This window comes from Astatotilapia calliptera, chromosome 3 (genome assembly GCF_964374335.1).
Source record: "Astatotilapia calliptera chromosome 3, fAstCal68.1, whole genome shotgun sequence".
NCBI classification, from domain to species: Eukaryota; Metazoa; Chordata; class Actinopteri; order Cichliformes; family Cichlidae; genus Astatotilapia; species Astatotilapia calliptera.
The window spans coordinates 32,297,259-32,315,608 of record NC_137424.1 but is presented as its reverse complement, the minus strand read 5'-3'; the positions used below and the strand labels follow the sequence as shown (position 1 = coordinate 32,315,608).

The 18,350-nt window shown below is 39.7% G+C and overlaps 1 protein-coding gene across 1 annotated transcript; it reads left to right on the top strand.

Annotated features, from left to right (window-relative positions):
• The first annotated feature begins 467 nt into the window (after positions 1 to 467).
• Positions 468 to 6,633, top strand: LOC145426252 (interferon-induced very large GTPase 1-like). Its single transcript, XM_080299853.1, has 2 exons — positions 468 to 786; positions 985 to 6,633. Exons 1-2 carry the CDS (start codon positions 483 to 485, stop codon positions 5,634 to 5,636), a joined length of 4,956 nt encoding a protein of 1,651 aa, XP_080155979.1. The 5' UTR covers positions 468 to 482; the 3' UTR covers positions 5,637 to 6,633.
• Positions 6,634 to 18,350: the final 11,717 nt, after the last annotated feature.

Genomic DNA, 18,350 nt, shown 5'->3' with positions numbered 1-18,350 from the left:
AGCGCGCAGCTACAGGAAGTGACTTCGTGGGAAGTCAAAGGTCACACAAACAAAATAAAAGCTCCCAAAATATAAATACAGAAAATAAACATATATAAATAAACACATATACATACCCAATACTGACAAAGCAAGATAACACTGCAGGATGGATCTTTGGTGAAATATAAATTATTTTTTAATACACCCGTTACATCTGCAGTTCAGTGAATTAGTTTAGAATATATTCACAGGTCATAATAGGTTTTTCATGATACTGTGCTGTTTCACAGAAAATATAGTCTGAAGACAGCAAATACAGTTAATAATTCTAATGGTAAACTCAACAACCAGATAACTACAGTAAGCATACTTGCATTGTTATCTCATAAAATGTATGTAAAGTTGACTGGGTGGCCTTTTTAATGATGTGAGGGGATGGACACAATCAGATACTGGATTAATTGTTGCAGGTTTAGATATCAAAGATTAGTTCAGTAGAAATGTACTTTACACAGATGTTTTGTCTTTCTTTTCTTCCTGTTCCAGCTCCTCCAAATGCTGACAGTTTCATAACAGTAGAATATCATGAGAACAGCATCACTCTGCAGTGGGATAAAGTCAACAACAACATCAGCTATATTCTCCAGTTTAACGATACAGAGACAGACATCAGTGTTCCAAATGAAGATGGACCAATAACTCACACAGTCTCATCTCTCACTGCTGGAACTCAATACACATTCACTCTCTACTCTGTGTTTGAGAACATCAGAAGCAGTGGAGTCAGCATTACTGCAGTCACTGGTGAGTTAATATATTTCAGAAAAAAACAAATTAAAAAAAATGAAGTGTACACAATTGTAACTTAGTACTTTGTACTCATTCTTGATAGAATGCTATGAGAATGATTGTATTTAAGATCTTGAATAAAAAAGATTGATTTTGGATATGTAAAATGTTGTAAAATGAAAATGAAATAACAGATTTTTTTTTTATCCACAGAGACACACCTGGAGTGCTTACTAAAAGATCTTGGTTTACAACAGTACTACACAAAGAAACTGTCACTGAGCAAAATACTTGAGATTGATATGACGACCATCAATGATGAACCTGCCAAGAGTAACTCAGACTTTCCATGGTATTTTCTAAAGAAACTGATGATGGTTAATGTGGCAGCTAGGAATATGACATGTACATCAGATTGTGAGTCTGATGATGAAACAGGGAATGCAGAGGATTTGGACAGTTCAAACACAGATGACATGCCAAACCCACTTGACATAATCACTGCTCTCTTTCTGTGTTCTGATGGTTTTCTGCAGCAGGAAATGGCACTAAAAATGTCCACATGTCAGTTTTCTGTGCCTTTGCTGCTTCCAAATTGTGATACAAAACGGTGCACACTCATGCTGTGGGCCATGAGAGACATTGTTAAAAAGTACAGACCTCAGTCTCTGTTAGAATCCAAGGGCTTCATTGAAGACAGAATCGTTCTCTCTGAACTTCCAATGATCTCCTTTGTCAGACTGGGTGAGTGCTCCTTGTCCAAGTCAGCACTTCTCAATAAGCTTCTGAGCAATTCTCAGCAGTACCATGACACCTTTGTTCACCACAACATGGAGTGTGGCAACAGTCCAAGAAAAATCTCAAATGGACTGACTGAAATTACTTGGTATCTTCCTTGTGGAAACACAAACATTGATATTTTCAATCAACCAGTGGCTGTAGCTAACCTTCGTGGGGACATTGCTTCATTTGAAACACAATACTCCTTTCTGTGTCAGACATCTGCAGCAGTTTTTGTGTTCTTTGACAATTTGGACTCTGAGTGCAGTCTACTTACTAACCAACACCACAAGGCACAGATCTTCTTGGTGGGTAACAGTGAGAGCAAACGCTGCACTTTGGATGCTTTAAAGAAGGTAGAAACTAATTTGTGCTTAACTAAGAACAATATCATTATTAGGAAAAAACAAACAAATGATGCAGACTTTGTAAAATATTTGAGGCAAAAAGTTAGAACTGTAATTAAAGAAAAGAAAGGGAAGATGACAATAGAGCAGATGGCAGACATTGCCCATGACCTGGGAATCCTGGTTGATGAAGACTTTCTAGAGTGCCAGACTGCAAAGACAAATGCAGAAGCCATCACTGCAGAAATTCAAGAAATCCTTAAATACAAAGAAGATCAGCTTCCACGGCAAGGTGAAATATGGAAAGAACTGACCTGCTTAGAGAAAGAAGAATTTCGCCTTCAAAAAATTGGATCTGAAAACATTGAAGATTACAAAAGTCAACTTCAGGAAGACAGAAAAGAACTGCGGAAAAGGCAGAACTCTTATGACATGTCGACAGCTATAACATGTTTCATCAATGCAATATCAAGCTCAGGAACAGAGAGGTTTTATTTCCTGAAATGGATGCGAATGAACCTCGATAACCTGTCTCGCATAAAACTTTCTGAACTTCAGGAAAAATATAAAGAAAAATGCAACAATTCTGAGAACAAAGAGGAGATCAAAGAAATTGACAGACAGATTTCCAACAGCTCACTGGGGATTGAACACTTCTTCCGTGAAATGGGTCAGATCTATGAAGCCTCACTGTCCCTTACACAAACAGATCCAGCACATCAACAGCTGCAGCATCTGCCCAAACTGTGTGCAGAGTTGTTGCTTGATGGATTTCCTCTTGAGCTTGTAGATGGAGATGCATCCAACATCCCTCTCAGATGGGTGAGTGATGTTCTCTCTCAGCTCAGTGACTTGGTGTCTCCAAACAGAAAGATCCTGGTAGTCACAGTTCTTGGAGTTCAGAGCACAGGAAAGTCCACTCTCCTTAACACCATGTTTGGAGTGCAGTTTGCAGTCAGCAGTGGTCGATGTACTCGAGGTGCCTTTATGTTGCTCATCAAAATCAATGAAGACATGAAAAAAGTCCTAAACTGTGACTTCATGCTGATCATTGACACTGAGGGCTTAAAGTCACCAGAACTTGCACAACTGGACAACAGCTATGAGCACGACAATGAGCTTGCTACACTTGTTGTGGGACTGAGCGATGTCACCATTGTCAATGTTGCAATGGAGAATTCAACTGAAATGAAGGACATCCTACAAATAGTTGTGCATGCTTTTCTCAGGATGAAGGAGGTGGGCAAAAAGCCGAAATGTCAATTTGTTCACCAGAATGTGTCCGATGTTTCAGCCCATGAGAAGAACTTACGAGACAGGAAACTGCTCCTGGAACAGTTAAATGAGATGACCCAGGCAGCAGCCAAAATGGAAAAGAAAGAGGAGAACAAGAGCTTCACTGATGTGATGGAGTACAGCCCAGTCACTGGGAACTGGTACATTCCTGGACTCTGGAATGGAAACCCACCAATGGCACCAGTCAGTGCAGGGTACAGTGAGGCTGTATATGAGCTCAAGAAAAACATCATCCAACTGCTGAGAAACTGTGAGTCATCTGCTAATGATATCATGGATTTTAAAGAGTGGGTGACAAGTCTGTGGACTGCAGTAAAGCACGAAAACTTCATCTTCAGCTTCAGAAACAGCCTCGTGGCTGATGCATACATGAGACTCTGCACAGAATTCAACAAATGGGAATGGGAATTCAAAAAAGAGATGTACACCTGGGTAACAACCGCAGAAACAAGAATTTCCAATTTTGGTACAGTTGCCGCAAAATCTGAATCTTCTAACTTGACAGAATTTCTCACATGTTTGAAAAGTGAAGCCTCCACAGTGCTGTCTAAATGGGAGACAACACTTCTTGAAAATCTGACTCAATATTTCAAGCAAAAAGAGGGTCATGTTTATCTGGTTGAAGGATACAGAGAGGAATTCTCAAACTGTGCAAAGAGCCTTCGAAAAGAAATTGAGAGATCTGTTTTTAATCAGCTCACAGCAGCAAAAGAAATCAGAGAGGGGATGAGAGAAATTGATAAAATCAAAGAGAACCACACAAAACAGATTGAAGGTGCAGTTTGTGCTTTGATAGATAAATGCAGAAAGAAAAAAGCCCAGATGAACGACAAAGAGCTGGAAAAAGAGTTTGATAAGATGTGGAATGAAACACTGGAGAAACTTTCCTTCTCCAGACAAAAGATTACAGATGTCTTCACAAGCGTATCTCACTGCCTAAGAATAAATCTGTCATACAAGGGAAGTCATGCATGTGAATTATTAAGTAAAAGAAATCTGCATGATTGTGGTAATGAGCCTTTCAAATATACAGCTAAAGGATTGTACAACCAATTTAAACACAAAGTCAGCAAGCTGTTCAACATTGAAGATCACATAATGACTGTACAAAAACTGGCTGACAGCATCATAGATGCCTGCACTCAGTTCGTGAAAAAAAAAAGCAATTACTCTGACACTTACATCCAGGAGATCCTACACATCATTGATGAGAAACTACAAAACTATAAAGATGTTAAGACAGACATTGAATTTGAAGTTTCTCTGAAACAGCACATCTGTGGATTTGCAGCCAGAGAGTTTCAGAAAATGCACGAAGATTTCATCCAAGCAAATGATCCCTACATATGTCTGATGAAAAACAAGAAAAGGTTTTGTGATGATTTCAAAGACATCTTTAATAAAAGAGACCAGTGTCAGAAGAAGGCAGAAGAATTCACCAACCAGTGCTTGAAGCCTGCTGTTGTAGACTTTATCAATCGTTTCCTGGGACACGATATCACTGGTGAAATGCTGACACGTGAGCAGCTCAGCAACAGAATGTCCTTCCAGTATTCAGTTTTACTGGATTTACTTTCAAAGGATGATTTTAAAAGCTACCAGAGATACATTTGCTCATATGAGGGTCATGTAAAGGAAGTGATACTCAACCAAATACTGGATCACGTCTCAACTGCGTCAACAATATCTGAGTTTGAGCACCAACATCTCCAGTCATGTATCAGAAGCATAAATGATGCCATCAATAAAGCCAAAACAGGAAATACTGATTCTGAATTGGGGACATTTGTTAAAGATATTTGTAAAGAACTTGGTGAAAAACTGGTCATTTCCCAGGATGCTCTTGGTACTTTCATGATCCTGAATAATGCTGACAAGGAACAGTTTGCTCACTGGCTCACAGAGTGTGTAAAGGACATGGCAGAAGATCTCAAAAAAGAGTTTCAAATACTGAACTTTCAAACAAAACTACAATGCCTTCATGTGCAACCTGAAAATGAGCTTTTTAACAAATTGGTTGGTTGTGGCAAACAGTGTCCATTCTGCAAAGCTCCCTGTGACGCAGGAGGAGGAGGCCATACTGAGCACTTTGCTCTACTGCATCGACCAGAGGGTCTGGGTAAATACAGGTGGTGTGGTACAAGAAAACTTGTCACTGACATATGCTCTTCCTCTGTGATCGGTGACAGCCACTTTCAATGCAGTGCTACAAACTATACATGGCACCCTTTTAAGAGTTACAAGGAAATTTACCCAGACTGGAAAATCCCTCCGGATGTGAGCCTTGAGGCATCAGACCACTGGAAATTTATAATGGCAAAGTACAATAATGATTTTGCCAAAGAATATAATGCAGAACCTGCTGATATTCCTGAACCTTGGACAAAAATCAGAAAAGAACAGGCAGAAAAAAGTCTCAAAGAGTCATTTAACATAAAGTAACAACTGGCATTCTGTGTGCATCTTTCATTTTGTTTTTGTTTTGTTTTTTTCATTAAAAAAACAAAACAAATTTAAGGCTTTATAATAAAACCTGAGAAAAATATATACATTCAGTCACTAATGATCTTTTGAATTATTAAATATCTGTGTCATGTGAGCATGACACACATAACACATGACTCAAATCTTATGGAAACTCAGTACAGTAGTTTTTCTGTGAGGAATCTGGTGTCAAATATTTACACATTCAAGATCATTTGAGTATGTGATTTTGTTGCTCTATATGTGAATTTGCCTTTCTTTTACTTACATACCTAATGTCACATGATTACATTTTTACCATAAGAAGGCTTTTGAAAAATGTGTAAGGTGATGATTAGGTGGAGAAGAAGCTGCCTCCTGTTTCTGGTGCAGCAGACAGAGATGATTACTAGACACAAACTCAGATCAGTGGATCAAAGACTCTCAGTTCTTCTTAAGTTTTTACTCTTACAGACCATTGTCAAATGAATTGAAGTCAGCTGCCACTTATCCAGACTCAGTTTCACAGAAGTGCTTCTCCTTCGTTGTTGATTATTATTCAACAGACCATAAAAATCTGTAACTGTATCTGTAATCTGTAACACACACACACACGCATGTATGTATGTATGTATGTGTGTGTGAACTTTCATTGTTATATAAAGCACGATGACAAATAACAATTAGACTTATTCTACCGACAAACTTAAGGTATGTATTTTTTTGTGTGTAAAAGAGAGACAGAGGGGGAAAAGCGTTTTCACGTGTGTGGTGGCAGAGGGGTAATGCCTCATAGTATTTTGGGGAAATTAAGAGAAATAAAGCCCTTGTACCATTTGTTTTTTGGGATTTTTTTGTTGTAGTTACTGCAGTCAAAGAGAGTCTAACAGGCTTAGTTGTGAACCGAATGTTATTATTTAGCTGTACACTGTGTTCACCGCCTCCAGATAAATAAAGTTCTTCTGGTGCAAACTTATGACAGCTCTCTCCATCTCTTCACTACCATAAGTTTACCCAGACCAGAAAGCTAGTTACCAGCTATGAGCCAAAGTCAGAACAGAGTGTGCAGGCTGAGCAGGTAACTGAACTGCAGGCTGAGCAGATGGCAAAATGGATGACTGAGCTGCAGGCTGCGCCAACGGCTGAGCAACAGACTAAGCTAACAGCAGAGCTACAGGCTTAGCTAATGGCAGAGCTACAGGCTGAGTGACTGAGTAGAAGCCTGAACGGCTGACTGTATTTATGGTTGTAGAACAAGTGGAGCAGGTGAAAGACTTCAAATCCTCAGAGCCGAAATTAACAGTCTCAGTGCTGACAGACACAGAATAAAGTGACTCAGAGTTAACTGACTTTATAATTTCAAGCTCTGAATTAATAAGCCCTGGGTTGGAAGGAGTGAAATAAAGTCTTTTAAACTTGAAGTAGACTAAGAAAAACCAGCCCTTGTGATTCCAGTTACAGGTGAAGCAGGGAAACCACCACTATCCTTGTTTGCCACACAAATAACAACCCCAGAATAAACAGGCCCAATGTTTGAAATAACAAAAAAGTGTCCTTTTTACTCACCGCAACCGGCTGTGGAGTGATGCGATGGCAGCACAGCCACCGCTTCCTCCCCGGACATGGCCGGGTAACACCACATCCGGTGGCCCGGGCCGGAAAACCTCTGGCTAGCCGGGCAGAATATCCTCCGCTGGGCTGGGCAGGTAAGCGGTAGCAGCTGGGGCTGAAGATGAAGTGTGTTTAGGAGGAAATCCTGTGCGAGTAGGGAAAGAGAATCCAGTAGCAGGGGAGACCAGAAACCAGTCGCTGTAGCCGGCTCACTGTAGCCGGCTTGCTACAGCGCAATGAAACTCCCTCCCCTCATGATTTAGCCACAGGTTGGCCTACCTTTCAACAGAATCAATAAAGTCCTCTTGGAGCTCCTCGGACAGGGCGAATGCTGCTGGTTCCATTATTGTAGTCAGTCCGTATTGTCACGGTTTGCGAGTCAAGCTGTGTGGAGATGAGAGAAGGACCCAGAATGCAGGAACTGGCTGAGATGTGAGTGAGCTTTATTTACAAGGTGAGGATAACAAACAAAACTGAGGATGGCGAGGACAGAACCAAGAAATAACCTGAATTGGGACAAAACAAAGCAAAACAAACCTGAAAACATACTATGCAGGGAGTTTAGAAATGTAACAATGAGGATCAGTAGGAAAACATTGAGAGTGTTATGGCCAACTGTGACTAGTCCAACAAAGGGTTAATTCAACTTGGCACTCCTTAAGTATGCGCATAGGACCCCTTCGGGGCATGCAGCTGCATTTAAATGTGCTCCTTCACGGCGTGACTATAAAGCAAACGTGTACAGCCCTGTCAATGAAACATGTTATGGTAAGCTGACAGAGAGGGGGCCAGTGGAAAGGATAAAAGTAGCTCTGTCTAGATGTTGATATAGTTTTTGATATTGATTAGATATTGATACTTTTTTCCTAAATGACACAAAAAAGGAGACAAATATTATTTTTTTTTATAAAGTTCATTTACTATAAATAGGGGTGGGTTTTTATAATCGATTCATCGATTAAAATCGATTCTGGCTTGGATAACGTAAAATCGATTCATTAAAATCCTGAATCGATTTTTTAATATAAATTTATTTTGTCCGAAATGCCAGAATCTCTGGTGACATCTCACAAAATTTCAAGAACCACCAAACAGTAAATGAGAGCAGGTACAGGGATTCTGCACATAGACTTAAACACACAGCGCGACCCGCGGATCAGAATCAGTTAGATGTCGCCTTTCTCACAGTCGGGGCTGAAAGCCGACAGCTTGCTGATCCGGGTCGGCGCTTTGTGTTCACGCCCTTTATGCGCTGATTCTAAAGCTGTTAGTTTGATCTCTCTCCAAACAATATTGACCGAATCAGCAGCAAAAGAAGATCCAAACGCTTCACATAAACATCGTCATGAATTCACTCTTTTACTGTTTTGCTTCCATTGCGATGCGCAGCTCTCCCTCTCTCCCTCCCCCCCCCCCCCCCTCTCTCTCTCGAACAGTTTCGCTTTCTTCATTATTCGCTTGCTTGTTACACAAGTCTACTGTTGCTTACAGCGCTGTCGGCCGCTGTTTTTTCCCCTTTTACAGTCTTCCGAAAAGAAAACCTCATTTCTGCTGTTCAATACTGAACAAATTGAAACTTTTTAAAATTATTCAAAATGCAAAATGCTTAGCCATGTCTCTAATAAAACCGCTGTAACGTCAGAGGTAATGTTGATTAATTAATGGTTTTCTTTCGTTTTTGATGTACTGCAGAATATTTTTATAAAATCCCAGGCCAGGAAAATCACCTACATGTTTTTCTGTGTTTTATCTTCAGCTACTTTGACACAAAGGCATCTGCTGTGATGCTCACACCTTGGATAAAGTCTTGAGAGTGTCAGCTTCCTTTTTATAGATACAAAAATATGTAAATGTCCTGATCTGAATTATATCTCTGACTGTCAAAATTTCCCAGATTTAAATCGAAATCGAATCGAATCGAATTAAATCGAATCGTGGATCGAATCGATTCGGGACCTTGTGAATCGGAATTGAATCGATTCTAGAAATCAGTGACGATACCCAGCCCTAACTATAAATTATCAGTGAGGTGTTTAACTATGTTGCTATCTGTCTGTAATTTTGGTAGCACCATTGTGCCCATAAGAGAAACACACAGAACTTCTTGCTAGCAAGGGCAGCCTCCAAAACTGAGACTCGCGCTGAGAAACTGCCCCGGTCTTTATTTATACTTCAGTGGGTGCTTGTGTGTGTGTGTGTGTGTGTGTGTGTGTGTGTGTGTGTGTGTGTGTGTGTGGGGGGGGGGGGGGGGGGGTCAGAGTGTGGCCCCATAAACGACTTCCCTTAACCTGCTGGTCTGGAAATCCAACAGTTCATCTATATGTAAAAAAGCACTTAGACTAAAACTGACACAGCTACGTTAATCCTACCGTAAAACAATAAAACAAGGTACGACCTCTTCCCATGCTCCCATATGGGGGTGGACGCTAGAACACCTTAGAATGTTACAGGCCCCCTAGGATGAGACATTCTTTCAATATGTCACCAACTATATACTTCTAAACACAAATGATTACATGCAGTATTCTACCATATGCAAACTTATATCATTAAAATATTATACTGACTACTAAGTACAATTTCCTATTGACATTCCCTCCTGTTGTCAGTAAAAATTTAAATGAGATATCAGTATGTAACACCTTGTTGTACATTTTCGGTCACATCATCATTAATCACACAAAGTCTTCATGTTCCAACAGGTTGGGGTCATTATCATCATCACTTGTCATGGCTATGTATGCAGCAACAGTGGAAAATATTATGAGGTTAATCATGAGTTTTAGACATGGCAGTATTCATATTACAAAGACACAAAATAAAAGTAAAAATATTTCAACTCCGATGCGTCGTCCTTTTAGCACCTGTAACCAGGAGCCAGTGTAAAGCCAGGAAAACCAGTCACTTGTATCACTTACATAGTCCTGATTTTGGGCCTGCTGGATCTGTCTCAAAACATTCAGGGCGTCAGTCATGTTTAATGAGTGTACATCGTCCGGTATGTAAGTCCCCCTTTCTCTGCTAGTATCATGGAGTAGTTCTTTCCTGGGAGTTGGTCCAGGAACACATATAGTGTGGGGTGTGTTGACGTACTGGCATATGAGAACAGACATAATAGTCTGTATTTGCTGTCTTTGATTCTGTCTTTGTCCTGTCATGGATATACTTATGGCTCTTCTACTGTCCATCCTCTGCAGAAAAACCCATCTGTGGAAAGGGTGCTGGGTCCAGTTATCGTACTGCTGTTATGATCCCGGCAGTCTTCAGTGTGCCATCGTATGCACAGTATAGTGACACAGCATTAGGTGATGTTCTTAGGAAACTGCTGTCATCACCACCATAGCTTCTGGTTCCTGTGCTTTCACAGAATCATAATGCCATCCTTAGACTCCCTCTGCGTTGTCGATGGAGCTTGGCACGCTCCCCTCATCCTTCAGGTGCCCGTCCGTTGTCCACAATCTCCTCTGTTGGCCTCTGGAAATCTCCCTTGGCACAGCTCTCATTCCAACGCAGTTTCATGGTCCTTGCTGTGGCTCCAAAGTCTGATCTCACGATGGGCCCCAACCAGCTCGACCTCTGACCTCAACCACTGCCTGGGCTGTCAGCTATGCCTGGAATGGTTCTCGCTTCTCACTGGGCCTCTGAAGATTTCTCAGGAGATCCCTTTCAGCAATACTCTTACTGCTGCACCTATATTTCCTTGCTAGGAGGAAAAACTTCTATTTGGAGAGCATGTCAACAATCATCAAACCACATTCTTTTGTTCAGTGAACTTCACATATAGGCCATCAAAGCCTCATCTGAACCTGGATGCACCACTTGCATAGGTTTAATACCCGTTGAATGAACTGTTAATCACACAAATCGCTGCAAAAATCATATAAAACAAAATTTAATGTTAATTCATTGTTTCATGTTAATCCTGGATCCCTCCTCTTGACACATGGACACTCCCATGAGTCAACTCATCAAAACCAGATTCCTGTCTTAAAGAAAAAGGTTAGCTAGATCATGTCCCAGGCAACATCAGGGCATCTCCTCCTCTGGAGCAGCACCACCCTGGACTTATAATCCTGCAATAAAAGATGTTAGTGTGTTTTGCATATTAAATTTGCTTAAAAACTGGCTCCACCAGGAGCCTGCATACACACCATCATGGCCTGGAAAACAAGATCTGGAAGCGAAATCAAACTTCACACCTATAAACAATTGTATCATAAGAGTAATAAGTATTCAGCATCAGCAAGACAAGTGTCATGTGCAGGTTTTCTCAAATCAGTAAACTACAATTATTTCGATAAGTCGCCTCAGACATGGATCATCCCATGTACTCAGTCAACATTAATGTAATCGGTGACTTCCCTTAAGCAAAGTCACTCAACTCATCAATCACTAGGAGCTCAAAAGTGGCAAACTAATGAGCACCATATTAAACTATTCCATAAACACTGCATCTCTTATTTGTTTTTCTCATGTCACTTGTCCACTTCTGCTGAATCCTCTACATGCATTCTTAGAAAAACAAACATTAGCAACACACATTGACCATCGGTGGTCAGGCGCAGGTCGACAGGTTCCAGAGGTGCCATAAAAAGACCATAAAGTTGGCCATCCATAGCTGTGGAAAGAGTGTTATTCACATCATCAAAGTAATCTTCACATTTTCCCAACAACACAGTGTAACAGCATCACCAACTCATAACCTGTAAACACAGTTTTCTTCACACATAAACCCAGAAATCCTGTAGTGGAAAAACATTAACTAGTCCTGGTATAAATCACATGATCAAACACATGAAGAAATGTAGTGTTGTAGAAAAGAAAATGCAAATGTTAGCGCTGCGCAGGCGTATGCATACTTTGTCACAGTTACCTCTGTAAGCAACACAAGGTAGTGAATAACACCCCTGGTAGATGCACAGACACAGAAAGTGGCATTTAAAAGGTTAAATCGTCATGCAACCTCGAATGTTGCTGTCATCTTTCTGCTCCTGTAAAAGGAAACACATAAATTCATCCACCCTTTTGTCCTGTCTAGGTGGAGGTTAACCTTGAGTCGTGGTCAAGTCTTGTCAGCTTTTACCAGTCAGTCAGTTTGTTTTTTATTTCCATTCATTCATTCATTCATTCATTCATTCTTTCTTTCTTTGCTGATAGTGGAACCTATCGTCGCATTTAGTTTCCACTTCCAGCAAAATGACGTCATTTCAAAAAGAAAAAGAAGAAGAACTTTAGATCGGATTACATCGCTGAATCCTTTTTGGGCAGGGACTCTCATTTTCTAATTGTCCCAAATAAGTGGCTTTCTCCAGGGACCATTTTAATGTGAGAAACTCACTTGCAACAATTTTCTCGACGACGTGTAGCGCTTTTAATTCCCGACGTGCAGATCTGCTTAAAGAAAAGAAATTCACAAACAGAAATCAGTGCCTGTTCAAAAAATAAAAATAAAATGAAAAAATAACAGAGATTATCGAACAAAACTTTCAGTGCACTGTGAAAGTATCAAAATAAAAAGGCCTTGTTAAGTCATGACACAAGCTCCTCATCTCAGGAGGGTAAATCATACCATAAGCATGGTTTATCATACCATCATACTAATTGGCAGGCTCAACTTCACAACAAAAGAAAAATCATCAGCTAGATTCACTCCAAACCAACCATCAGCTGCACAACACACAACATAATCCTAATATGTCTTATTAGCTATGAGTTTAATCCCCAGGTCTGTGCTTTTCACTCATTTAGGCCATAGATCTATTTTATCCAGTTTTTGTTTTTTCCCGTCATCATAAAACGTGTGACATGTTGTCATGCACTTCACAAAAGACGTTTGTTCTGACGTATTCAGAGTTGTGTATCTAGGTACAGGATTCACTCGCACATCAAAACAGGAAACTCAGTGTTTTAGAGTCTCCACTCAACACACAACAAACATCTCATTCACTCGTGCTAGAATTCAGTCACCTTTCCTTAATCTAAGAACAATCAACTAATTTGCATATCAGCTATTAACCCACTAAGATGACAGGACAACAGAAATGCATGTTCAAAATGTTATCACAAAAATAGAATTTCCCTCATACAGTAAATTACTTGTGCTGCATCAATCAAGCAGGAAGCATCTCCCAATTTACTATGTCAACAACTAAATTTATTGTCTGATCACTGGTTGGTCAAACCAGAATCTTTTTTCCACAAAAATTAAACTGTTGTCCTGCAACCTAGAGAGTCAATTTTTTGCATTGGATAAATTCAGTATTTGATAACAAGTGTCTGCTAAATCGACACTATTTTAACACTGATGAGTGTGTGTGTGTGTGTGTGTGTGTGTGTGTGTGTGTGTGTGTGTGTGTGTGTGTGTGTGTGTGTGTGTGTGTGTGTGTGTGTGTGATCCTGCTAATCAAAGGGTCATATAACATGAAAGCACAAAAGGAACATCCTTGGTCGTAAAGGGGGGGGGGGGGGGTAGTCTCCCCCTCACCCTAGATGGTTCATCCTAGATAACACAGTGAAGAAGTCCAGCAGTTCATCTAAACAAAAGGCACTTAGACTAAAACAGACATAGCTACGTTAAAGCAATAAAACCAGGTACAAGCGTTTTTAAACAGGCAGTGGTCCAGCCTCTGCTGAAACGCCCTGGCTTGGATGCCTCTTTGTTGAGTAATTTCAGACCTATTTCAAAGCTTCGTTTTGTTTCTAAAATTCTAGAAAAAGAAATGTGCTCACAGCTGCAGACTTTTTTAGAGAGTCAAAACATTTTTGAGGTATTTCAATCTGGTTTTAAAGCACTTCACAGCACAGAGACTGCACTTTTGAGAGTTTTTAATGATATCTTACTAACTGCTGACTCTGGGAATTCTGTCTTGCTTGTGCTTTTGGATCTCACAGCAGCTTTTGATACAGTAGATCATAATATTTTGATTTATCGTCTAGAACATCATGTTGGAATTAGAGGCACTGCCTTGGAGTGGTTTAAGTCATACCTCTCTGATAGAAGTTTTTCAGTCTCACTTGGTAAATTTCATTCATCTTCCGCCCCCCTCCCATGTGGTGTACCTCAAGGATCCATCCTTGGGCCCCTTCTTTTTAGTATTTATTTACTTCCCCTTGGCCATATTATTAAAAAACATAAAGTCTCATTTCATTTTTATGCAGATGATTGTCAAATTTATCTACCGCTGAAACACAATGACCCTAACCCCCTCAGGCCTATTTTAGAATGTCTTAAGGATATCAGAGCATGGCTGGCTCTGAATTTTTTAAACTTTAATGAAAAGAAGACTGAGGTCATTATATTTGGGCCGAGTGGATCTGGTGTCCCTCCATCTGACTTGGGTCCTCTTACATCGTGTGTCAAATCAATTGTCACCAACCTTGGAGTAAAATTTGACACAGCTCTTAAAATGGACAAACAAGTAAATACAGTGGTGAGAAAAAGCTTTTTTTCAGTTGAGGCAGCTCTCTAAAGTAAAACCTTTTATTTCTTTTTGTGACTTAGAGAGAGTTTTGCACGCATTTGTGACCACTCGCCTTGATTATTGTAATGGACTTTATATTGGTATTGATCAGGCTTCACTATCACGCTTGCAAATGGTCCAGAATGCTGCTGCTCGCCTGTTGACAGGGACACGCAAACATGAGCACATTACCCCTGTTCTTGCCTCCTTACACTGGTTGCCTGTCCATTTTAGAATTCATTTTAAAATTTTATTGCTTGCTTTTAAAGTCTTAAATGGCCTGGCTCCTTCTTACCTGTCAGACCTTTTACACCAATACACTCCACAAAGGTCTCTCAGATCATCTGACCAGTCACTCCTTGCTGTCCCCATATCGAGACTGAAACACCGAGGGGACCGAGCTTTCGCTGTTGTGGCCCCCAAACTATGGAACAAACTGCCCCTCCATATTAGGCTGGCCCCAACACTTGAAATGTTTAAATCACTTTTAAAAACACACTTTTTTTCAAAGGCTTTCTAGGAGCATTATCAGAGTCAGTTTGTAGTCAGTTTTTAGTCAGCTGTTGGTCATTCTTAATCTTTTTACTTTGTTAATCTTATTCATTGTATATCTTATTGTTTATTCTACTCATGTTTTGATATTTAATATACACACTGATTTATTTTTATCTTTTTCAATTATATATTTATTTTGTTTATTGATTTCATTGTATGCTTAAAGTATGGTTTTTAACTGCTATCTCTGTTTTATTATTGGAAAGCACTTTGGTCAACTTTGTTGTTTTTAAAAGTGCTATATAAATAAAGTTGGATTGGATTGGATTGAAGGTACGACCTCTTACCATGCTCCCATGTGGGGGTGGACGCTAGAACACCTTGGAGTGTTACAGGCCCCCTAGGATGAGACATTCTTTCACTATATACCACCAACTATATACTTCTAAACACTAATGATTACATGCAGTATTCTACCATATGCAAACTTATATCATTAAAATATTATACTGACTACTAAGTACAATTTTCCATTGACATTAGTAAAATATGAAAATTAATGGATTTTTTTCTTTTTCTTTCCTTTTTCCTTTTCAATAACCACCAACTAACCAGCATTTTTTGTTTTGATATAAAATAAAACTGGTCAAATGGGTGGTTTTATTATGGTGCTTTAAGATTATAAACTTTGTAAATCACATATTTTTGTATGCCCCTTCTTAGTTTGTTTATCTCAATAAAATGTGTGTTTGTGGAGATTTTCATTAAATTAACTAATTTTTTCCTATGAATGTAACCATGAAGTTTAATACTTCATTATGCAGGAAAGGTGTGTATTTAACCTGTTTAATTGTTTCAGAATTCACTTTATAATAAATACCCTTTCATCTGCAACACAGCAGGAAACCTTCTGCACCATATCATCAGAGGCAGTTTACTGTAAAAGGCTTTAGAAGAAATCACATGATCTTGAGTGAAAGTGAAAGAGTTCACCTCACAGCATAAAACGAGTGGTCACAATCCCCCTGCTCCACTCAAAGATGTCAACAGTAAAAGGAAGAACAATTCTACTGCCAATACGGCAAAAACAGGAAACTCAAAACAACAAAACCCCCCAAAACTGGATGACAGAATGAAATGTTTGAAACTGACAGATCTCTTTGATAAAGGTATGCTTTTTTTGTCATTTTTAAGCCATTTTTTGTCACTGTTGTTTCTGTTATGTGCATGACATGGAAGACTAAAAACCAAAACTATAGCAGATATGCTTTGTGTAACAGCAATAATCAGCCTAATGATTTCAAATGCGTAGCCATTAGTGATCTGTCGGTCGCGAACGAAATGGCTCTTAGAAGTGAACGATGCGAGCCGGCTCGTGGGTTTTTTTTTCTTTCTCCTGCCCTCTCTTTCACTTTTTTTCGCTTCATGCTGCAAGTCACCCTTGTGTTTGCGCTGAGCAGAGACCAAACAGAGCCTTGCGTTTGCGCCCCTCCCCCCTCTGCTCAGCGCTGAGCTGAGGGGGCGGGGCGGGGCTGTAGTTACACTGCAGCAACAGTAGCACACAACAAGAGCAGGAGGGAGAGGGAAAGAAAGAGAGCCAGGAGCATGAACAAGAGACAACACCGTCCCATTGGAAAAGTACAGTAAAGAAAATGAGTGACACCAAGAAAAGAAGCAAAGTCTGGAACCATTTCAATCTTATTGACAAAACAAAGGCAGAGTGTAGAGTCTGCAAGAAAAGGATATCATATAGAGCTCCACAAACAACATGCACAGGCACCTAAGAACTGTTCACCCATCAGTGCAATGGGAAGATAAAACGCAGTGTTAAGGTTCAAAATTGAGGAGGGAGAGTACAAACCACCCTTGGTCCAGAAGGTCTTGGTCAAACAATGATTTTAATGAACACACACGTGTGGGAAGACAACTCTGTACGCCGACAGCAAGTAGTCTTCAACTTAATCAAAGCATGAACAGATATTTTATAGCATCAGGGTTTGATTTACTGACGCCCCTTCATGCGTCACAGATACATTTTATACATAGATCAGATCAACACCACAATGACTTTTAACCCAGAAGATCATCTTCTATTTTCATGGCTGGTACTTTCCGTTCTTGTCTTAAAGTGAATTGTTCCTCTTTCTTGCCGAGACATGACTAATCTCTCCTCTAAATAAATCTAACTCATGTGTGTGTGTGAGTTGACCTCACATGCTCTTTGTGTCACCTCTTCACCTACTAACTGTCTGTGTCTCGTCCTCAAATGCTCTTTTTCAATTCACCTGTTGCACTTCTGACCTTTCACCAGACCAGAGGCTCACTGAGACTATATGTATGTCTTCTACTAAATAAATGTTTTAACCAAGAACCTCTACTAAAACCTTAATATAAAATGACCTGATATAAGTGTTTTGTAAGCATGTATTGCAATTCCTTCTATGGCTCCAAGTCACTTGCACAATAGATTGTCCGGACATCGCGCCGAACAAAGCTTCCAACCCCCAATTAATTGACCGAGCTCCAACTCTTTAATAAGCACAGATATGCACTGTGTATAAAATAGTCATAACTGCACCTGAAATACAAGGTCAACATAATAACTGTATGCATAACATCTTAAGGCCTTCTTAAAGCTATCTGTTACATTGTTAAAGCCTCGTCTTAGCCTGCTGCTCAAAATAACTTCCTGCTTCTGCAAACTCTCTGCAAGCCTGTTTCCTGTCAGCCTGTGACTTTTAGCCTTTCTGAAAGACACACACTGTTCAACCCCTGAATGCAATATAAACTCCAGATTATATTATTAATGCAATGGTAATAATGATGATTATTTAACAATAGCAGTAAAATAATTTCCCTGCTCCACAGCAGTCAGTTGAGTGTGATATTAATATTTCTAAATGCCAACTTTTCCCTTAATTAAAGATCTGGGCGTTCTTCCCCCCCCCCCCCCCCTTTTTTTTTTTTTCCATATTTTAATTTATATTTTATTGTGTTGTGGTTTGCAGTGTTTTGTGTTGTTTCACTTTAAATTTGTTCAAAGGAAAAAGCTGAAAATTTAAGTAGTTAAAAGTTGAAATGTATAAAATGTAAATAGTTGGTTTCTGTATTTTATCATTTATTTATT